Source organism: Leptopilina boulardi, unplaced genomic scaffold, assembly GCF_019393585.1.
Source record: "Leptopilina boulardi isolate dan_hultmark-lab unplaced genomic scaffold, ZJU_Lbou_2.1 LbouV2_165, whole genome shotgun sequence".
NCBI classification, from domain to species: domain Eukaryota; kingdom Metazoa; phylum Arthropoda; class Insecta; order Hymenoptera; family Figitidae; genus Leptopilina; species Leptopilina boulardi.
In genome coordinates, this window is record NW_026137713.1 from 4828964 (window position 1) to 4847823 (window position 18860).

The 18860-nt window shown below is 25.6% G+C and overlaps 5 protein-coding genes across 6 annotated transcripts; 2 read left to right on the plus strand and 3 right to left on the minus strand.

Moving 5' to 3' along the window:
* The first annotated feature begins 33 nt into the window (after nucleotides 1–33).
* LOC127277309 (dyslexia-associated protein KIAA0319-like protein) lies at nucleotides 34–6168 on the plus strand. 2 transcript variants are annotated; one of them, XM_051298334.1, is made up of 15 exons: nucleotides 34–168; nucleotides 532–948; nucleotides 1131–1303; nucleotides 1373–1762; nucleotides 1866–2091; nucleotides 2202–2575; nucleotides 2640–2751; nucleotides 2814–2962; nucleotides 3036–3226; nucleotides 3303–3402; nucleotides 3506–3826; nucleotides 3901–4002; nucleotides 4076–4261; nucleotides 4336–4485; nucleotides 4561–6168. In XM_051298334.1, exons 2-14 carry the CDS (start codon nucleotides 536–538, stop codon nucleotides 4482–4484), a joined length of 2886 nt encoding a protein of 961 aa, XP_051154291.1. In that variant the 5' UTR covers nucleotides 34–168; nucleotides 532–535; the 3' UTR covers nucleotide 4485; nucleotides 4561–6168. The 2 variants fall into 2 exon arrangements, with proteins under 2 accessions (XP_051154291.1, XP_051154292.1); XM_051298335.1 differs by having other exon boundaries at nucleotides 4076–4252.
* LOC127277312 (m7GpppX diphosphatase) lies at nucleotides 5991–7466 on the minus strand. The gene is made up of 4 exons (XM_051298339.1): nucleotides 7087–7466; nucleotides 6859–7004; nucleotides 6458–6794; nucleotides 5991–6380 (listed from the first exon to the last, which is right to left on the minus strand). Exons 1-4 carry the CDS (start codon nucleotides 7442–7444, stop codon nucleotides 6202–6204), a joined length of 1020 nt encoding a protein of 339 aa, XP_051154296.1. The 5' UTR covers nucleotides 7445–7466; the 3' UTR covers nucleotides 5991–6201.
* Nucleotides 7467–7562: 96 nt separating this feature from the next.
* Nucleotides 7563–11976, plus strand: LOC127277311 (nucleolar complex protein 4 homolog B). The gene is made up of 5 exons (XM_051298338.1): nucleotides 7563–7728; nucleotides 7828–7930; nucleotides 8026–8442; nucleotides 10338–10749; nucleotides 10816–11976. Exons 1-5 carry the CDS (start codon nucleotides 7600–7602, stop codon nucleotides 11318–11320), a joined length of 1566 nt encoding a protein of 521 aa, XP_051154295.1. The 5' UTR covers nucleotides 7563–7599; the 3' UTR covers nucleotides 11321–11976.
* Nucleotides 11795–15541, minus strand: LOC127277310 (dual specificity protein kinase TTK). Its single transcript, XM_051298337.1, has 7 exons — nucleotides 15290–15541; nucleotides 14320–15092; nucleotides 13267–14259; nucleotides 13027–13181; nucleotides 12771–12958; nucleotides 12319–12681; nucleotides 11795–12233 (listed from the first exon to the last, which is right to left on the minus strand). Exons 2-7 carry the CDS (start codon nucleotides 14994–14996, stop codon nucleotides 12207–12209), a joined length of 2403 nt encoding a protein of 800 aa, XP_051154294.1. The 5' UTR covers nucleotides 14997–15092; nucleotides 15290–15541; the 3' UTR covers nucleotides 11795–12206.
* A 1416-nt stretch (nucleotides 15542–16957) lies between these two features.
* LOC127277314 (casein kinase II subunit beta) lies at nucleotides 16958–18802 on the minus strand. Its single transcript, XM_051298342.1, has 5 exons — nucleotides 18724–18802; nucleotides 18150–18225; nucleotides 17727–17829; nucleotides 17252–17633; nucleotides 16958–17186 (listed from the first exon to the last, which is right to left on the minus strand). The coding sequence occupies exons 1-5, from the start codon at nucleotides 18780–18782 to the stop codon at nucleotides 17078–17080; spliced, it is 729 nt and encodes a 242-aa protein (XP_051154299.1). The 5' UTR covers nucleotides 18783–18802; the 3' UTR covers nucleotides 16958–17077.
* Nucleotides 18803–18860: the final 58 nt, after the last annotated feature.

Below are 18860 nucleotides of genomic sequence, written 5' to 3' on the forward strand. Positions count from 1 at the left end.
ATGGAAATAGTTTTCTTTTTTATTTACCAGATGGCGCTGCATTCTTATCAACTTATTGCTGTCATTAATCTGTCAAAAATTTGGTCAAATGGATTATAAAGATTGAAATTTGTTTTTTATATTTAAAAAAAAAGAGGTAGATTTGTGACCTCAAAAATTGTATGTTAGGTGAGTTTTATTTTTTTTCTGTTAAAGTTTTATCAACAACAATGTATAATCGAGGGAATTCCGGTTAAACGGGAAGTTAAATTAGATAAAAAAAAAACCCCTATAGTTGTTTGATTAACTTCTGCCATTTGATAATTAGTTTTTAATTTATGTTAAGTCGAAGTGTGTATCTGCTAAAACATACGTTTTTTATGCTAATTTTTTCGATTGAATTTGTTTTTCACTTCCTCGTGCGGTAGTTATTAAACGGTTCTCGAACGTAACACTTAACCTCACATTCTATTCATTATTTATTTAATTTAAAAATCTTAATTTTTTTTAAATTAGAAAAATATTTCTAATTTTTTCTCATTTTTTTTTCAGAACAATGTCAAATTTATATTTTATCAATTTCTATTTATTATTTTTGGTTGTGTGTTTTGGTGAATATAACAATGATTGGAATAAAACAAAAAGACAAACAATATGTGGTGGATTGTTTCCGAAAATATTTACAAATTATGCGCCATTTGGTAATTTAACGGATTATTTATTTTATACACCAAGACCAGGTATAATTAATTTAAAACAATGTGTTGCTGATTGTTGTCAACAATCAGAATGTAATGTTGCAATGATTCATAATAGTACATGTTATAATGTAAGATGTGCAAATTCAAAAATGTGTATACCACTATATCGAGCTGAATTTGCTAATAATAATCCACCAAGTATGGTACTTGTTAAGCCAGTTGAAGATGATGAAGAATGGAGAGATATTTTAGAAATGGAGGATGCAGAGTGAGTAATAATCTCTTTTTTTAATTTGCATAATTAATTTCTTTTTTTTTTTTTTTATTGAATCAGATTGTCAATTTTTTTTAACTTTTAACTATTATAGATATTTTAGAAAGAATTTATTTTTATTTTTTCAATTAAGGAAATTAAAATTTTCTTTTTTGGTAATTGTTCCTTTTTTTCAGCAATAGACTGATGAATGTTGAACAAATAAATCACGCAGTATTTGGATTTGATGGAGATCAATGTATAAATGGTGCAACAGATTGTGGCGAAAATGAAGTCTGCTTAAAACGAAGTACCAAATCTCAATTTGGTATTTGTCAATGTTCCCGAGGAACAACGCGAAACAATGCTGGTACAGCATTTTTTTTTTTTTTATTATTTTATATTTTATATACTATTTCCTTTTTTTAATTTTTTGCAGGAATATGTAATAGTCAGGAGCAAGAAAATCGTGACTATGGAGTAACACCGGAATATGTGGAATATCATGGGACAAAAGATACGAGTTTATCGTCAATAAAACCGCCAATGAAACAATTATTAGTTTCAGCTGTATCAAAAGAAGTGCGATTACCAGAAAATGAAGTAACATTGTCAGCATTTACAGTGCCTGCTGAATTATCAGGAGAACATTATAATTATGCATGGAGTTTATTGAGTCAACCAAAAGGACATACTGGCACAATGACAGATCAAAATAGTAATAAAGTTAAATTAAATAATTTATCCGAGGGTTTATATAAATTTAAAGTTACCGTTAATAGTCCAATTGCATATGGTGAGGCATATGCGAACGTTAGCGTTTTACCACGTAAGTTTTAAATTTTAATTAAAAAATGTTTATATTTATAAAAGAAAATATTTTTAATTAACTAAATGTGAAAAATAAACTAATTTTATCTTTTTTTATTTAGCAAAACGAATAAATCAGGCACCAATTGCAATTATTTCGCCTGCATCGCAAGTTGTTAAATTACCAAATACAGGAGCTGTTCTTGATGGATCGTCAAGTAAAGATGACGATAAAGTTATTGCCTATCATTGGGAACTTCAACAAGGACCTATTGGCTATCAACCTAATCTTGTTGATACGCCTACGCTTCAACTCGACAATCTCATTCCCGGAAATTATACTTTCAAGTTTGTTTTATTTTTAATTTTCTCCTTAAATTTATAGTTTTTCTTTAACAAAAAAACTTTAACTACAATTTATTATATAGTTGGTAAAATTTATTGTTTTATATTTGCAGATTAACCGTGGAGGATTCAGATCATGCGCAAAATTTTACAGTGGCAAATATAACTGTTTTAAAAGTAACTGATTATCCACCTAGTGCAAATGCAGGACAGGATATTATTATTTATTTACCACAAAATACATTAACATTAAATGGAAGTTTAAGTACTGACGATCGTGGTATTGAAAGTTGGCAATGGACAAAAAGTCCATCGGATGAAAATAAAGCAGTTGATATGCAAAATACAAGAACACCATATTTACAATTGTCAAATTTAGAAGAGGGAATGTATACATTTGTATTGAAAGCCACTGATAATTCAGATCAATCGTCAACGGCAGAGGTTCATGTTTTCGTTAAACCTCCCACTAATAAACCACCAAAAGGTAAAGAAAAAAGTTCTTAAATTCATTTTTTTTTTTGAATATTTAACAATTTTTTTTATTGCAGCAAATGCTGGAGATGATATAATAATTGCATTACCTCAAACTGAAACTATTTTAAATGGCAGTAGAAGTAAGGACGATATTAAAATTGTCTCTTATCATTGGGAACAAGTTAGGTGAGATCTTTTTTTCAATAAAAAAATAATTATTCATTATTAATTGATATTTTTAAATTTAGTGGACCGAGTAAAGCAGAATTTCGCGCAGTTAATGAAAGTATAACGAACATTACAAAATTGACGAAAGGAGATTATGAATTTAAATTGACAGTTATTGATGATAATGGAAATAAGGATTCTGATAAAGTGAATGTAAAAGTAACACAGAGTAGGTTTTTGTTTTTTTCAAACTATAATTTTTTTAAAAGAAAATAAATTTCAAAGTGTTTTTTTTTTTTCAGCAAAAAATGCCCCGCCAAAAGCAAACGCTGGTGGTGATCAAACATTTGTGGCTCCGGTTGTTGCTGTTATATTAAATGGATCACAATCAAGTGATGATTTGAAAATAGCTCAATGGCTATGGACACGAGAACCAACGAGTCTCGCTATTGGTTCTATTGTCGAAGGAACTGATAAATCTTCACTTTTAATAGTTAGTATTATTTTATATATTTAAACAATATTTTAAAGAATTTTTTTTTTCTAAGAGAAAAATATTCTTTTTTCAGCTAACAGACGTTGTACCAGGCAGATATGTTTTTAAATTGAAAGTAACCGACGATGATGGTCTTAGTAATGAGGATACAGTTTCTGTTATTATAAAACCTGGTATGAATTTAACTTATTTACTTTATTATTAAATTAAGAGATTAAAATTATTTATAAAAAACGAAATAAAAGAAAATTAATTTTATTTTGAACAAATTTTTAGATCCACAACTCTATAATTTAGTTGAGCTGACATTAAATGTTGGCGCTCATTTAATAACGGAATCACAGAAAAATTCTCTAGTTGTTAAATTACAAATGTTACTTCGCGAGGAAGTGACTATTGTTGTTCGTAGTTTAAAATCAGAGCCACGAACTGGAAAATTAATTATTTTCTTCTACGTTGAGAAGAAAGATGGAAAATCAACAATGACTGGACCAGAAGTTGTTGATAAATTAAAGGAGAAAATAAGACAAGATTCGGGAATTTTACAATTATCAGTTGCACGAATTGAAACAGCAAAATGTCAAAATAATTGTTCCGGTATGAATTTAATTTTAATAGAAAAAATATTTGAAATTAATCATTAAAATTAATATTCCTCTATTAATTTTTAGGACACGGAGGTTGCGATGAAGAAACAAGAGAATGTATGTGTGAAGCTTTTTGGATGCAAAATTTAATTCAAAAATATTTTGGCAATGGAGAATCGAATTGCGGTAAGATATATATTAATTTAAATTGTTTTTATTTTGAACAAAAAAAGAAGAAATTGTTCCCTTTTTTTTCCAGATTGGAGTATATTATATGTGATAATAGGTTTACTTTCTTTGGTTTTATGTTGGGTGGGTTTTCTTTGGGGATTAATATGTTTATGCCAGAGAATTTGTACTGGAAAAAGGCGAAATTCACGTTCAAAGAAAAAACCACCTCGTTATTCTCTTCTTCAACCGGACGCCGAGGAAGAAAGTAATACATGTTAGTTTTTATATTTAATAATTTTTCTATTATTTTAAAATTATTAATAAAATTAAAATGAAAAATAATTTTAGTTTCACCACACAAAATGGTTTTATCGGAATCTGACACCGATTCAGATGATGTTTTATTTGAACATCGAAAAGGAAAAATGAATGGATTTGCAAAAAATGGTAAAACACGAAATGGTTTTATTAAGAGCGGCTTGAAAGTGAAAACATGAGGTAATTAAAGTTTTTTTTGTTATTTAATAAAATATAAAATTGTATTCTTGATAATTAAAGTACTTTTTTTTACAGGTACAAATTAAGAATGAATGACTTTTTGCCAAAATTTAAATATATAAAGAAACTAGTCAGTGAAGAGCTGTCATTCTCAAATCACAAAAGAAGAAAGAAAAAAAAGAAAGAAGGAGACGACATTTGTAAAAATAATTTTTTTTAGCGCATATTCAAAAAAAAAATCGTCTCTTTCTCTCTCAGTTATTTTAATAACGTGCTTTACAATGTAATTCACACATTTGTATATAGGTACGTATATATAGTAATATAAGTAAATGCATTGACAATTTTCTTTTCCAAATAGAAAAAAAATTGTCCAATGTAAAAGAAATTTTCATATGCTCCGCACAGATACTTTAAATCGTATAACGATATTTCATATATACTATATTATATAGAAACGCTAAAAATTTTATTCTAAAAAACAATTTAATTTAAAAAAAAAAAATCTTTGCAATGTGAAAATTTTTCATTTCTCAGGAAAATGTTTTTCTAGTCGGTTTTTAAATAATTCTGCAAGAATTTACCTATTAATGAAAAATATGACAATTCGTTAAAAACTTAATTAAATTAATAATTAATTAATTATTTACTACTTTAATTAAATTAATCATTTTTTTTATTACATTGAGAATATTAAGCAAATTCTTTTTGAAATTTAAGAAAGTTAAATTTAATGTTTGCATTTATATCAATAAGAAATTTTTTCTAATTAATTACAAATATACTTTTAATTAATTTAGATATATTAAGACATATTATATACAGTCATTGAATCTTTTTCGCACCAAGAGAACACGAAATCGTGCCAAATTTGATATTTAAAATGAAAATCTATTTTTTTTTTGTTTTCAAAGAAATTGTATTTAACAAAATTTTTTTTTTAAAATTCCCTTTATTAATGTAATTTAAAAAAAAGGTGCGATGAAATTAAAAATGTTTTCATTAAACTTAGAAATATAAAAAATTTAAATAAAAATGAATAACAGAAAGTTGGTAAAAGAAAATGTATTTTTTAAGAAAGCAAACACAACTGATTTTAATAAGAAATATACTGTTTAATTATAAAATTGTTATATAAATTAAGTCTACTTTATTTGATTAATTTTTGATAGAATATAAGTAATCGAATAATGATAAAATTGTGTATAATTAAAATTGATAAGTAAATAATTTTATAAAGCACAAAAAGAAAAAAAAATGAAAAGCTTCAATGGATTTCATTTCTGAAGCTTCTCGTGTGATAACGATTCTGTTTTTCTTTTTGAAAAAAAAAAATGTGCAATTTTACGAGGATAAAAGTATTAATGCAAATTAAATAAAAAAAAAAACAACTTGTAGAATCTTTACTTTTGTTAATAAATAAACATTAACAAAAAAAAAAAAGAAACCATTTGTTACAATCTTTAAAAAATAAAAAACTTATTTGTAAATAATTAAAATTCTAATTGAATTTAATAGATTTATTCAACAAAATAGAATAATTAAGTGATGTGATACAAGAAAAAAAATCATTGATACATAATTAAAATGTTTTCTACATTTTGTCACTGTTCAAAAAGGAATAAAAATAGATTACTTGAATGATGCAATAAAATTGTAGAAAAAAAAAAAAAAAAAAAAAAATGTGCCACTTAAATTCATGCATTGTTTTTTTTTTTAACTATCGTTAGAAGAATTATTATCCGCTGGTAGAACTCCATGTTCTTGATATTTTTTGTACAGTGGATCATTTTCCGCTACAACAAATGATAATGCTACTTTTTGATAGTAATCAGGTATCATTTCTATATTTTGAATTATTGTGGAAAGTAAATGTGCCTTTTCCACAAATATTCCTGCAAAAAAAAAAAAAGCAAAAAGAGAATATAAAAATTATCTTTATTGGACTACATAAAAAAAAAAATATTTTTACCTGGACTATCGTACATTATGTACGTGATATGAACATGAAGATGATAATAAGATGGACGATAATGTAAATAAAGTCGAAGACGATCAGCAGGGACATTATAATTTTTACGAATTATATCAATTCCTGTGTCGCGAATATTTTTAAGTAATGGTAAATGTGATGCATTCAATTCTCTAATTGATTTAATTCTTTTCAATGACAATACCAATACATTCAATGATTCTGGACTACCGTCCCATTTAAGATCGGGTAACATAATAAATCCCGTTTCTTTATCTTTATCTTCATAAATTATTTTATCCTGTTCGGCTTTATGTTCTAAAATATTGTCCACCCACTGAAAAGAAATTTTTTTTTTAAATTAAAAATAAAATTTGCTTTTTAGATATAAATTTACTCACTGATAATGAAAATTGTTGTGATTCTATAAAGGGAAGTGTTATATTTTTATAAATTTCGTAAGTCTCTTCAACGAAATGAAGTTCCTTTATGGAATATTTGTCAATGTGTGATTGAGTAGCAGGATGAATGACAATTGCATTGATGCCTTAAATAAAATATATTAAATTTTAAAAATTGATAATGCAAACAATGAAACAATATATATATATATATATATATATACTAACCATTGTGTTCCCTTGTCGGAAAACATTCATAATTTCCATAAATTCCATTGTGAAAATTTTTACGTACAATTGTACCCTCATTAAAAAAGCCACGATTGAGAAATATTTCCTCAGTGGGAAAGCATTTTTTTTCAAAAATAACAATTGCTGAATTATCGTGGCCGGTAAAATTGCCTTCAACAATAACTTGCTTTCTTGTACTATTTACATTGAGCAGACGTTTCATTTGAAAATTTGACAAATTAATTGTACTTTTATGAACACTTGTATCATTTTCTGGATTTTCATTATCAATTTTTTGCCTTTTTTTCACTGGAGAACTGTCTTTTGATATTTCAACAATGTTTTCGTCCGCCATGTCTAACAACAAACAATACACCAATATAAAAGTGATGTGAAACAAACTTTAATCCCAATTTTTGCAAGGACTGTGATTCCACCATTATACTTAATTTAGTTCACATTCCTTTCGTGCTTGTTCTCAAATTTTTCCTTCTTGTTGTGATTTTTGCTATGACGGGTGTAATAAGTCCCGGCAAGTCGCAAAAAATGTCGACGAAGGTGCTACGACAAAAGGCACAGGATTTTCTCAACTCTAGAAAACATGCCAATAATTTAGTAGACATAATTGGACAATGGAATGTAAGTAAAAACAAATCTATATAGATTAAAACAATTATCAATTTTTATTTTGAGGTTATGGTGACTTTTTTTCTTTTTTATTTCTTATATTAATCTTAGGAATCGGGTACTTCTTGTATTCTCACCGTGGAGACGATTTTCCTCGAGATTTTAAAACGTGGTGACATGTATCAGGAAAAAACTATCACTCTAACCATATCTGGTGAGTTGGAATGAAAAAAAAAAAATTATATCCATACGGATCTTGTTTTACACTCCTTTTTTTTCAAAAAAACACATTTTTTTTTAATTATTTAGAACCAAGTCCTGAGGTGAGATTTGTCAATTGGTTGCGTAATTGTTATGAGGAAATTTGGGAAAAATTATTAACATCAATAGAAGGATGTCGACCTACAATTCAAATTCAGGCATTATCAACGGGCATTAAATTAATGGCCGAAGAAGGAAAATATCCAATTGAATTTGTCAATAGGGATTTAAATTATTATTTTCCCTTACATCGATTGAAACCATTATTAATGTCATTATTATCACCAGAGAAAGATAATGGAAATTTAATTTCAAGATTCGAAGAAATATCTAATTATCCCGATGCGCTTTATTATATTTATAAATGCCTTCCGTCACTTACTCCAAAGAGACAGCCTCGTGAAATTTATATTAGAAATTTATTAGAACTTATACACAAGTTGCCTCTACAAAAAGATATTGAAGGTAAATTTATTTTTTTAATTTTTTATTTTATTAAATAACTAGCAATATTAAACGCGCGCAAGCGCGCCAAATTGAGTATTTAATTGTTTGTTATAAAGAAATTAAAGATTAATATTATCAAAAATAATTTAAATTTATTAGAATATTAATTCATATTAAATGATAATAATGAAAATTATTATTATATATTATTAAATTATATATAAAATTGAATTATTTTCCAAATTTTCAATTTAAAATTCAATTATTTACCAAGTTTTCAATTTAAAATTAAATAAAATTCAAATATTACCCGAAATTTTAATTCAACATCAACTTAAATTAAATTATTATCCAAAATTTCAATTAAAATTCAATTATTTTCCAAAATTTCGAGTCAAAGTTAATTATTATCAAAATTTTCAATCAACAATCAACTAAAATTAATTATTATCAAAATTTTCAATCAACTAAGATTAAATTATTTTCAAAATTTTCAATTTAAAATTCAATTATTTACCAAGTTTTCAATTTAAAATGAAATAAAATTCAATTATGTTTTAAAATTTTTATTCAAAATTAATTATCGAAATTTTCAATTAAAAATGAACTTAAATTAAATTATTATCGAAAATTTCAATTAAAATTCAATTATTACCCGAAATTTTAATCCAAAATCAACTTAAATTAAATTATTATCCAAAATTTCGAGTCAAAATTAATTATGATCAAAATTTTCAATCAGCAATCAACTAAAATTAATTATTATCAAAATTTTCAATCAACTAAGATTAAATTATTTTCAAAATTTTCAATTTAAAATTCAATTATTTACCAAGTTTTCAATTTAAAATGAAATAAAATTCAATTATTTTTTAAAATTTTTATTCAAAATTAATTATCGAAATTTTTAATTAAAAATGAACTTAAATTAAATTATTATCGAAAATTTCAATTAAAATTCAATTATTACCCGAAATTTTAATCCAAAATCAACTTAAATTAAATTATTATCCAAAATTTCGAGTCAAAATTAATTATTATCAAAATTTTCAATCAGCCAACAACTAAAATTAATTATTTTCAAATTTTCAATCAACAATCAACTAAAATTAAATTATTTTCAAATTTTCAATTTAAAATAAAATAAAATTCAATTATTTTTTAAAATTTCTATTCAAAATTAATTATCGAAATTTTCAATTAAAAATGAACTTAAATTAAATTATTATCAAAAATTTCAATTAAAATTTTATTATTTTCCAAAATTTCGAGTCAAAATTAATTATTATCAAAATTTTCAATCAGCAATCAACTCAAATTAATTATTTTCAAATTTTCAATCAACTAAAATTAAATTATTTTCAAATTTTCAATTTAAAATTCAATTATTTACCAAGTTTTCAATTTAAAATAAAATAAAATTCAATTATTTTTTAAAATTTCTATTCAAAATTAATTATCGAAATTTTCAATTAAAAATGAACTTAAATTAAATTATTATCCAAAATTTCAATTAAAATTTTATTATTTTCCAAAATTTCGAGTCAAAATTAATTATTATCAAAATTTTCAATCAGCAATCAACTAAAATTAATTATTTTCAAATTTTCAATCAACAATCAACTAAAATTAAATTATTTTCAAATTTACAATTTAAAATTCAATTATTTACCAAGTTTTCAAATTAAAATAAAATAAAATTCAATTATTTTTTAAAATTTCTATTCAAAATTAATTATCGAAACAATGCCAAAAAAAAACATTGAAAAATTTTAACCAACACAAAATAATGTCAAACAATACATTAAAAAAAAAAACAAATGACCTATAACAAATACTAACTTCAGGTGTGGACAGAATGAACGAAAGATATTCACAATTATTATATGTAATTTTTTTTATTTGTTTCACAGAAGGTGAATCGTCAACAAATGATCGTCAACTATTATGTGGACCTCAAAATGGCGTTAATTTCACTTGGGATTATATTAGTGCAAGACGTGCTTTAAATAAAGTTTGGGCTTGTGTTATGCATTGGGAATTGACGTCAGGTTTACATAAACAATTATTAATTGTTCTATTAGAAAGAGTTATGGGACATTTAGAAAAACCAGTATTATTAACCGATTTTCTAATGGATTCATTGGATGCCGATGGTCCTATTGGCCTTCTTGCTTTACAAGGTGTTTTTGTCCTTGTTACAAAACATAATCTCGAATATCCGAATATATTTACCAAATTGTATTCAATGTTTGAGCCTGAGATATTTCATACAAAATATAAAGCACGACTTTTTTATCTCTCGGATCTATTTCTCAGTTCTACGTAAGTATATATTTCTTTTTTTTGATTTTTTGTTTTAACAAGATAATTTAATTTCTTCTTTTACAGACATTTGCCAGAAGCGCTTGTTGCAGCGTTCGCGAAACGATTATCGCGATTAACATTAGTTGCACCACCTGAGGATATTATAATAATTCTCCTTTTTATTGGCAATCTTTTATTGCGACATCCTGGCCTTAAACGTTTAATTGATCATCCACAAAATGGTGAAATAATAACTGAAGAGAGTGCAGGTGCTGGTGATCCATTTCTCATGGAAGAACGTGATCCATTACAAAGTAATGCATTATTTAGTAGTCTTTGGGAAATAAAAGCATTACAGTGCCATATTTTACCGAATATTTCAACGGCAGCACGTTTTATACGTGAACCATTGCCATCAGTTGAATATGATATGGCATCGGCACTTGAACGTACAGCTGGACATATATTTGATCGTGAAATAAAAAATAAAATTAAAGATATTATGTTAACATTTGAACGACCAAATTCATTGGCATTACCGAAGGGTGAACGTTTATTGCAATTTTGGCAATTAACAACTATGCATTGATTTTGATTTCTAAAAAAAAAACAATCGGTGCAATATCGAAATTTTGCCGCACTATAGTTGAAAAAAGAAATTATCACACAGAAAAAAAAAAAAAATCAACGTTATAGTTAAAACTAATTTACGATTTATTTTTTACAAAAAATAAAATTTATTTCGATTTTTATCAAATTTGTAAATTTTTTTTTTTCTAAACGTCATTTCTTTTTTTCTTTGATAAAAAAAATGTGCGAAAACAGATCGAATCTGTTTTTTAGATAGACAAACAATAATATATTATATACTTTTGTATTTTTCAAAGTTGTAATGACAAGGCCAGTTTTTTTTTTTTTTTTCGTTTTTCAAATATATATGAAAATATTAAAAATAATAATAGATTTGAGCACCTATCATTGAGACTGGATCTTTTTGAGAAAGAAAAAATTAAACCAATTAAATGTATAATTGTTAAATGAGATTTAAAAGAAAAAACACATGTATAGTTATAATTAATTTATTAAAATCAATAGTTATGGACAATTAAAAATGAAAACAATTATAGAATTGCTCTGCACTACAATTTTTACAATACACTATAGTAGTTATTCTGGTTTCGTCATTACCATTCGAGAGATAGAGAGAGAAAAAGAAAGAAAGAGAGAGAGAGAGTGAGAGTGAAAGGAAAATGTAGTGAAAAATATAATTTCGTAAGAAAAAAAAAAATCTGTTAACTTTAATATTCTGTCGTTTAATAAAAAAAAAAAATTAATAAAGAATAAATTATAAAAAAAATTTAAATACAAGTACATTTATTTTGTATATTAGTTTTTTTTTAAAAAATATAAAACTAATGAAATATATAATTAGATTTATCAATATATCTTTTTTTTACTTATTTACACTGTTAAAGTCACTTTGGTCTCAATTCTTCCAAAATCTGTAGAGAAAATAAAATTTTTAATTATTTTTCCTTTTTGAAATAAATACAATTTTTTATTTTTGCGAAAAAAAACATTTTATACCTTTATAAATTCTTTTCCTTCTTCTTCGTTGTGTTGTTTATTTAATATTTTAAACAACAATTGAGTGGGAATTTCAGATGATATTGGCACATTATTGGAAATATAAGAAACATCTAATAATTCTTTCACCGTTGGTCGTGCTTTTGGATCACGATTTAAACATTTTTTCATAACATCAATTAATATTGTTGGGACAATTTTCATTTGATCTCCACTTTTTTGTGGAAAATTAATTTTATGATTTGGATTTTGTATTGCATTTATTTTTGTCCATTGATTACGTATATCATTAAATGGCGTGTGTCCATAAACAAGACTATAAAGAATACATCCAAGTGACCAAACATCTGATTTGCAATTTATCTAAAAAAAAAATAAATTTTCATCGTTTTTAAAAAATGTAAATTTTGAAGATAAAAAAAAAATTAACAATAAAAGAAAATTATTGAAACCTTATGCTTGCATTCTCCAATATCAGTTAATGCTTCTGGACTAATGTAATTTAACGTTCCAGTCGTTGAATTTTTTACTACCGATGTCATATCGGCATTTATACTAGACGATATTCCAAAATCAATAATTTTTAATTTTCCCTGAACTAAGACAAAATTTCCCGGTTTCAAATCGGAATGAATAACACCTGGAAAATATGTAAATTAAAATAATTTAAAAAAATTTTAATAAATTTAATTTTAAAAAAGTAAATACCACTTTTGTGAATATGATCAACGGCAATTAACATTTGCCTCCAATAATATAATGTGAAATAAATATCCGTTTCAATGGCATTTGTTTTAATTAAACGACTGAGATCAGTGTCACCTAATTCCATGACAACATAAGCGTGTGTTTTTTGAACTTCACTGAAAAATTAAATTAAAAATTAAATTTTTATAGAATTTTTCTTTTTATATATACATATAATTTAGAATAAAAAAAAAAACTTACTAATCAAACATTTTAATAACACACGGTGCTTGTAATTTGTGTAATAATTTAATTTCATCAATACATCCTTGTCGTCCTTCAGTATCCAAATTTGTAAAATCAACAAATTTAATTGCCTGTATTGTATTATTTACCAAATTTTGTACTCTATAAACTTGTCCACTCATACCTTTTCCCACTATTCCTAAATTTCGATAAGTAACTTTTTTCACATTAATATATTCATTATTTTGATTTAATTGCGAATCAAATGACATTGGTATTTGTTGAACAATTTTTGGCGTTTCATTTTTAACAACTGTGGGATATAATTGTGGTGAATTATTTATCACTGTGGGAAATAATTGTTCATCACTTTTTGTTGTGGGAAACAATAATGTTTTCACTTTTGTTTGTACATCATTTTTTGATATAAATTGTGGAACATCGTTTACAGTGTTATATAATTTTGGTGATTTATTTATAACTGTGGGAAATATTTGTTCATCACTTTTTGTTGTGGGAAACAATGTTTTTACTTTTGTTTGAATTTCATTTTTTGATATAAACTGTGGAACATCATTATTTAACGATTGTGGAATAATTTCATTTTTAACATTAAATAATTGTGGAACATCAGGTGATTCATTTTTATTTAATAAAAATTGTCCTGTTTCCTTGGGTATTTCACTAATTTCCGTCCTCTTTTCAATGTTATTTATCTTTTCAATAATAGAATCCTTATTACTATTTGTAGATATATAATTTGATTTCGTTAATAATTCATCGTTAATTTTTTCATTTAAATTTGGATTATTATTTTCTTTTAATTCAATATTACTCTCATTTAATGGACGTCGATAAATAACTTCAATTTTTGATGCTGTACTATTTCCAATTGTATTGTAACGTGATTCATATGAATATGATTGTTTTGGTTCAATTTTCACTGAAACTGGCATCATTGTCTCTGCCAATGGTCTTCTTACTTTTTTATTTTCAATATTGTAAAATCTGAAAAATTTAAAATTAGAAATCCAAAAAAGAAGATTTATTAAAAAAAAAAGAACATACCTTGAAGATTCCACTTTTGATGTACTCGATTGTAGACCATTTGATTTTTCAGTGCTTATACTTTCGATTAAACGTGATTTTTGATTTTGCATTGGTGTTTGTAAATTATTTTGTGAAAAATGTGCAAAACTTGTAGAATGCTTTGCCATTGAATTTTTTTGACAATCAACATCAATTTTACTTTGTGGTGTGATAAAAAGTGATTTATGTGAATTACAAGGATTTGGTCGACAACTACCGGAAATTTGAATTTGTTTAATTGGCGTTTCACTTGAATATTGATTTAATTGTAATAATGAACTAAGCGGTTGTGGTGGTACAGTTTCATTTTTTGGCAATTCTTTTAAAATTGGAGATTTTTGTTTTATTTCCTTAGAATTTTTATTAATCGTTTCTAAATTTGTAACTATATTGTTTGTTAATTTAGATGAATTTGTTTCAACATTCTGATAGTTATCTGAATTTTTTTCCAATTTTTCACATTCCAATTCATCGTCAATATCGGAATTTTCATCGGATTGATCCGAATCATGTTCTTTATCTTCACTTTCATCATCGCTGCTTAATTCTAAAAGTTCTTTAATACGACGTGGTTTAATTTTTGGTTTATTCCCCAAATTAAATTGTGCCAAATCAAGAGATAAACTATTTCTACCACAAACTGTGTCTTGTTCCATTATTTTTATTTTTTTCACCAAAAAAATTCAGCAATTTGATCAACAATATTGCTTTTTAAATTACAAAATTTTTTTCCGCCCTTTCTAAGGGCAAATCTAAAAATAAATTAATAGTATAAATAATAATTATTAATAAATAATAAATGATTTATTTAAAATAATAATGTCAAAGGGCCATAAAAATTTGCTAACTATTGAAAATAATTGTATTATTGGTCTCTTGTCACAAAGGTTAAATAATTAATATTTATATATAGTGTTTTGATGTTTAAAAGAGAAACTTGTTTACTCACCTTTGTTCGTAACGAGACTATCAACTTGTATACAAATACACTCACACTTGGATAATAAGAATTCTTCACTGTTATTTTTCTTGTAAATAATATAAACAAGTATTTTATAAACACAAAAAACACAAATATAATGAGATTATTTTATTAAAATAATACTTCAAATATATAGAATAATAAATGCTGTATTACTTGTCAACTGTCGCTATGATACTGAATATAAACCGGTTACTCGTCTTTTGTACTAAATTCAAATTCTTAAAATCACAACCTATTGGCTAATAAAAGTGACATCATTTCTCATCTCTCGAGTTGGACAAATATTGGACAAGTAATCGAAAATCGTTCCATTCTCTTGGAAATCATAACGCCAACAGATGTCGCTAATTAACCGCTTAAATTTAAAAAAAAATTCAATAAAACTCATTTTCTTTTTTTTTTTGATAAATGAAAAAAAAGTGTATATAAGAAAAAAATGCAAAACAAGTCTTTTAAATAAGTCATATGTTTTTTTTAATTATTATAGATCGTATGAATGTATAATACATAGTCGAATTAAATAATTCGAATCGCTAATAAAAAAAAAAAAAAAGACGTTTGGTCAAAGAAAAAAACAAAATTTTCATTATAATAAAGCCCATTTAAATAAAAAGTTCTTTTCTTTTTGTACCGCACAAAATTCTATATAATATTGAAATTATTAAAAAAAAAACACCGGTGATTCTAATTCTCTTTTTTCTATACAGATGTTTCTTTCTTTCGCCTTTAGCTTACAATAAGATCACAACTTATATAAATCAGTTTTTTTTTTTTTTTTTTTTTTTGAACAATTGCAATAAAAAATTATCATACAGAAACAAAAATAAAAAAAAAATTAATTAATTAATAGTAGAGTACGCGTGGCGATAAAATACAAAAATTGACCTCTAAGTAATTTATAATTTATAATAATAATAATAGATTTTTTTTTCCCTTCGCGTGAAATTCGGTCTCTTGAATCTCTATGAAACTACACAACAATTCACTTCTGTCGCAATTCACATTCATTGATTTAATTGATTAAATTAAATTATGCTTAACAGTTTTTTTTTTCTTTTTTTTTATACACCGCCTCTCGACCTGGGAAATCAATCTGGACTTCGTGCTACCTACGCTCCACTATTCCCATTTTTTTTTTTTTTTTAATCTTTCATAAGAAAGCGCTCTTGAGCTTTAGGAACTACTTGGCAGCAATCAATAATTATAATAATATAATAATAATAATAATAATAATAACGCGTTGGGACTCTTATAGATATAATTTTCTATTCATAGATTTTTATATCTTGTCATTACGAGTTATTTTATTTTTGTTTTATTTACCATTGGACAATGATCCGTTGTCGTGCGCATCAATTTCCCCCTTCAGTTTTTAAAAAAGGAAATATGTCTCTTTTACCAAAGTTTCTTTAAAATCAATACTCTCCCGTATTTTTTTTACTTTTTTCAATTCTCATTTGTGATTATAAAAAACGAAAAAAAAAAAAATGAGAAAAAGTCAAGGAAAGAGTGAAAGAGAGAAAAAAAAGAGTCCCTTTGAAAAATAAAATATGATAATTCAAAGAAATTATACTTGTCGTTTTCCAGTGTGTGTTTATGTGTATGTGTGTGTCTCTAAATTGACGATAGACATATAAAAAATAATATTTTATTTTAAGACTTAGGGGACGAAATTAAGATTTGCGTTAAAAGTCGTGTAAAGATGATTTCTAGACTATTTTTTTTTTTCTTTTTTTTTTGTTCACTTGTTCCTTAGCGTTTTCCATTGTTGTAAGTCAATGCTCGTAGTGGAGCTTTAAACGTCGATGCTGATTGTTGTTGAGCTTGATAAGCTATTGGATGAATTTTAAAACCATATAATCTGTAACAGAAAATAAATAATGAAATATTTATTTAATAATTTTTCAATTTTTTTTTTCAACTCACCTTGGTACAAATTGATTTGTTGCTCGCTTTGGTCGATATTCAGGATGTACCATAAACAGCATATGTGGAAATCCCGTACCAAAATAAGCACCGTCTGTATGATGATGTCGTGAACTTTTTGGCGTATAAACATCCATGCATTTTGGACAATAACTTTTAACCATTGCCTCACCGGGAACATCACTTAAACCCAATGGAAGCATTGGTTGTGATTCACAATAAACACGTGGACAATGACCAAAATCGCCGGCTTGATATTTTTCAATCATTTGCGCTATACCTCGATTTGTTAATATATAACGTGCATGTATCAAACCATAAAGCATCTCCGCCGCCTGTTCAATTAAATCCGACTGGTTTGGATTGTCGTCCAAATCGTCATCTAATTAAAAAATATTTATCTCATTTTCCTAATGATAAAAATCTTTCAAATTTTTAGTTAAATAATAATTTTCTTTTTTTTCAATTTTCTCACCTGGCTCTAAATCAAGAATCATATCTAAAGCCTGACGATAATGTGGCACTTGTTCATTCAGTCCTGTTAGGTTAAATTTATCCTGAATATAGTCTTCATCAACCTATAAAAATTTTAATAATTGCAATTTAAATAGAAATTAAAGAAAATATTCAATTTATTCAGAATTAAAACACAATTGTTTGTCCTTTTAATAAAATTACAAAACAAGATATTGTATTACTCGCCAATGAGATATAATATATACACACACACTTTTAGGTATGTTAACGATTTTATTTTTGTAAACAAAACAAAATTACTTCTAAATTTCTATATTTAAATTAAAAAAAAAAATAATTCAAGAATGAAAACTTGACTATACCGGAAAGAGTGAGTGATTGACTAAACAAGACAATTGAATATCGGAATTATATGACGTACCTCACAGAAGAATTCATTGCCTCTGAGGCCACAAAACCAGGAAATCCATGACACCTCCTCCGAACTGCTCATCTTTCTATACAAAGGATTTTTTTTTTTTTTTTTTTAATATTAGAAAAATCTCCAAACTTTACAAAAATTCCGCGGGGAAGTTATAATATACAGGTAATATTGAAGAAGCTGCGCAATGGTACAGCGTGGTACAATGTGTATTATAAAAGCGCGTTTTTTTTTTTCCCCTTTATAGATTTACATGTGTCTAAATTTAATTTATTCACAATTTTTATTAATTTTATAATTGAAAAAATTTTATTTTAAATAAAAACTTGAAATAGATATTGTGGCATTAATCGCGGGCAAGATGACCGTTCTTCATTATAGCCTACTGTCGAAAGGAGGCCCCCCGAAACAGACACCGTCATTTATAAACGTTCACTGTTATTTCAATTAAATTAATTTCAAACAAATTTAAAAGACAAACATAATCACGAAATACACTAGTTGATAAAAAAAATGTTTATTGAATCAAGCGAACAATGAAAAAAGCCAAAAATAAACAGCCCTTACGGCTTACCTTTTGGTGCCTTGATTAGCCACGCTTGCTCGCCCAAAGGGGTTAGATGTCACTGTCATCGTTTTCGAATTATACGCCACCTTTTGGTGAATTTCGGTAAAATTCTTGTTTAAAAAAAAAATTGTCCAAAATTTTAT

Bases quoted from the DNA above. Each gene is read 5' to 3' on its own strand.
- LOC127277309 (XM_051298334.1), top strand. From the start codon at position 536: ATGTCAAATTTATATTTTATCAATTTCTATTTATTATTTTTGGTTGTG. The intron at 2,092-2,201 runs GTTTGTTTTATT...TTATATTTGCAG, and splicing joins CCCGGAAATTATACTTTCAA to ATTAACCGTGGAGGATTCAG. The intron at 3,827-3,900 runs GTATGAATTTAA...ATTAATTTTTAG, and splicing joins ATGTCAAAATAATTGTTCCG to GACACGGAGGTTGCGATGAA.
- LOC127277312 (XM_051298339.1), bottom strand. From the start codon at position 7,444: ATGGCGGACGAAAACATTGTTGAAATATCAAAAGACAGTTCTCCAGTG. The intron at 7,005-7,086 runs GTTAGTATATAT...ATTTTATTTAAG, and splicing joins TCCGACAAGGGAACACAATG to GCATCAATGCAATTGTCATT. The intron at 6,795-6,858 runs GTGAGTAAATTT...ATTTCTTTTCAG, and splicing joins CACAACAATTTTCATTATCA to TGGGTGGACAATATTTTAGA.
- LOC127277311 (XM_051298338.1), top strand. From the start codon at position 7,600: ATGACGGGTGTAATAAGTCCCGGCAAGTCGCAAAAAATGTCGACGAAG. The intron at 7,729-7,827 runs GTAAGTAAAAAC...TATTAATCTTAG, and splicing joins ACATAATTGGACAATGGAAT to GAATCGGGTACTTCTTGTAT. The intron at 8,443-10,337 runs GTAAATTTATTT...TTTGTTTCACAG, and splicing joins TCTACAAAAAGATATTGAAG to AAGGTGAATCGTCAACAAAT.
- LOC127277310 (XM_051298337.1), bottom strand. From the start codon at position 14,996: ATGGAACAAGACACAGTTTGTGGTAGAAATAGTTTATCTCTTGATTTG. The intron at 13,182-13,266 runs GTAAGTTTTTTT...TTAATTTTTCAG, and splicing joins GTTATTAAAATGTTTGATTA to TGAAGTTCAAAAAACACACG. The intron at 12,234-12,318 runs GTATAAAATGTT...TTTTCTCTACAG, and splicing joins AAGGAAAAGAATTTATAAAG to ATTTTGGAAGAATTGAGACC.
- LOC127277314 (XM_051298342.1), bottom strand. From the start codon at position 18,782: ATGACAGTGACATCTAACCCCTTTGGGCGAGCAAGCGTGGCTAATCAA. The intron at 18,226-18,723 runs GTAAGCCGTAAG...TCCTTTGTATAG, and splicing joins GCTAATCAAGGCACCAAAAG to AAAGATGAGCAGTTCGGAGG. The intron at 17,830-18,149 runs GTACGTCATATA...AAATTTTTATAG, and splicing joins GCAATGAATTCTTCTGTGAG to GTTGATGAAGACTATATTCA.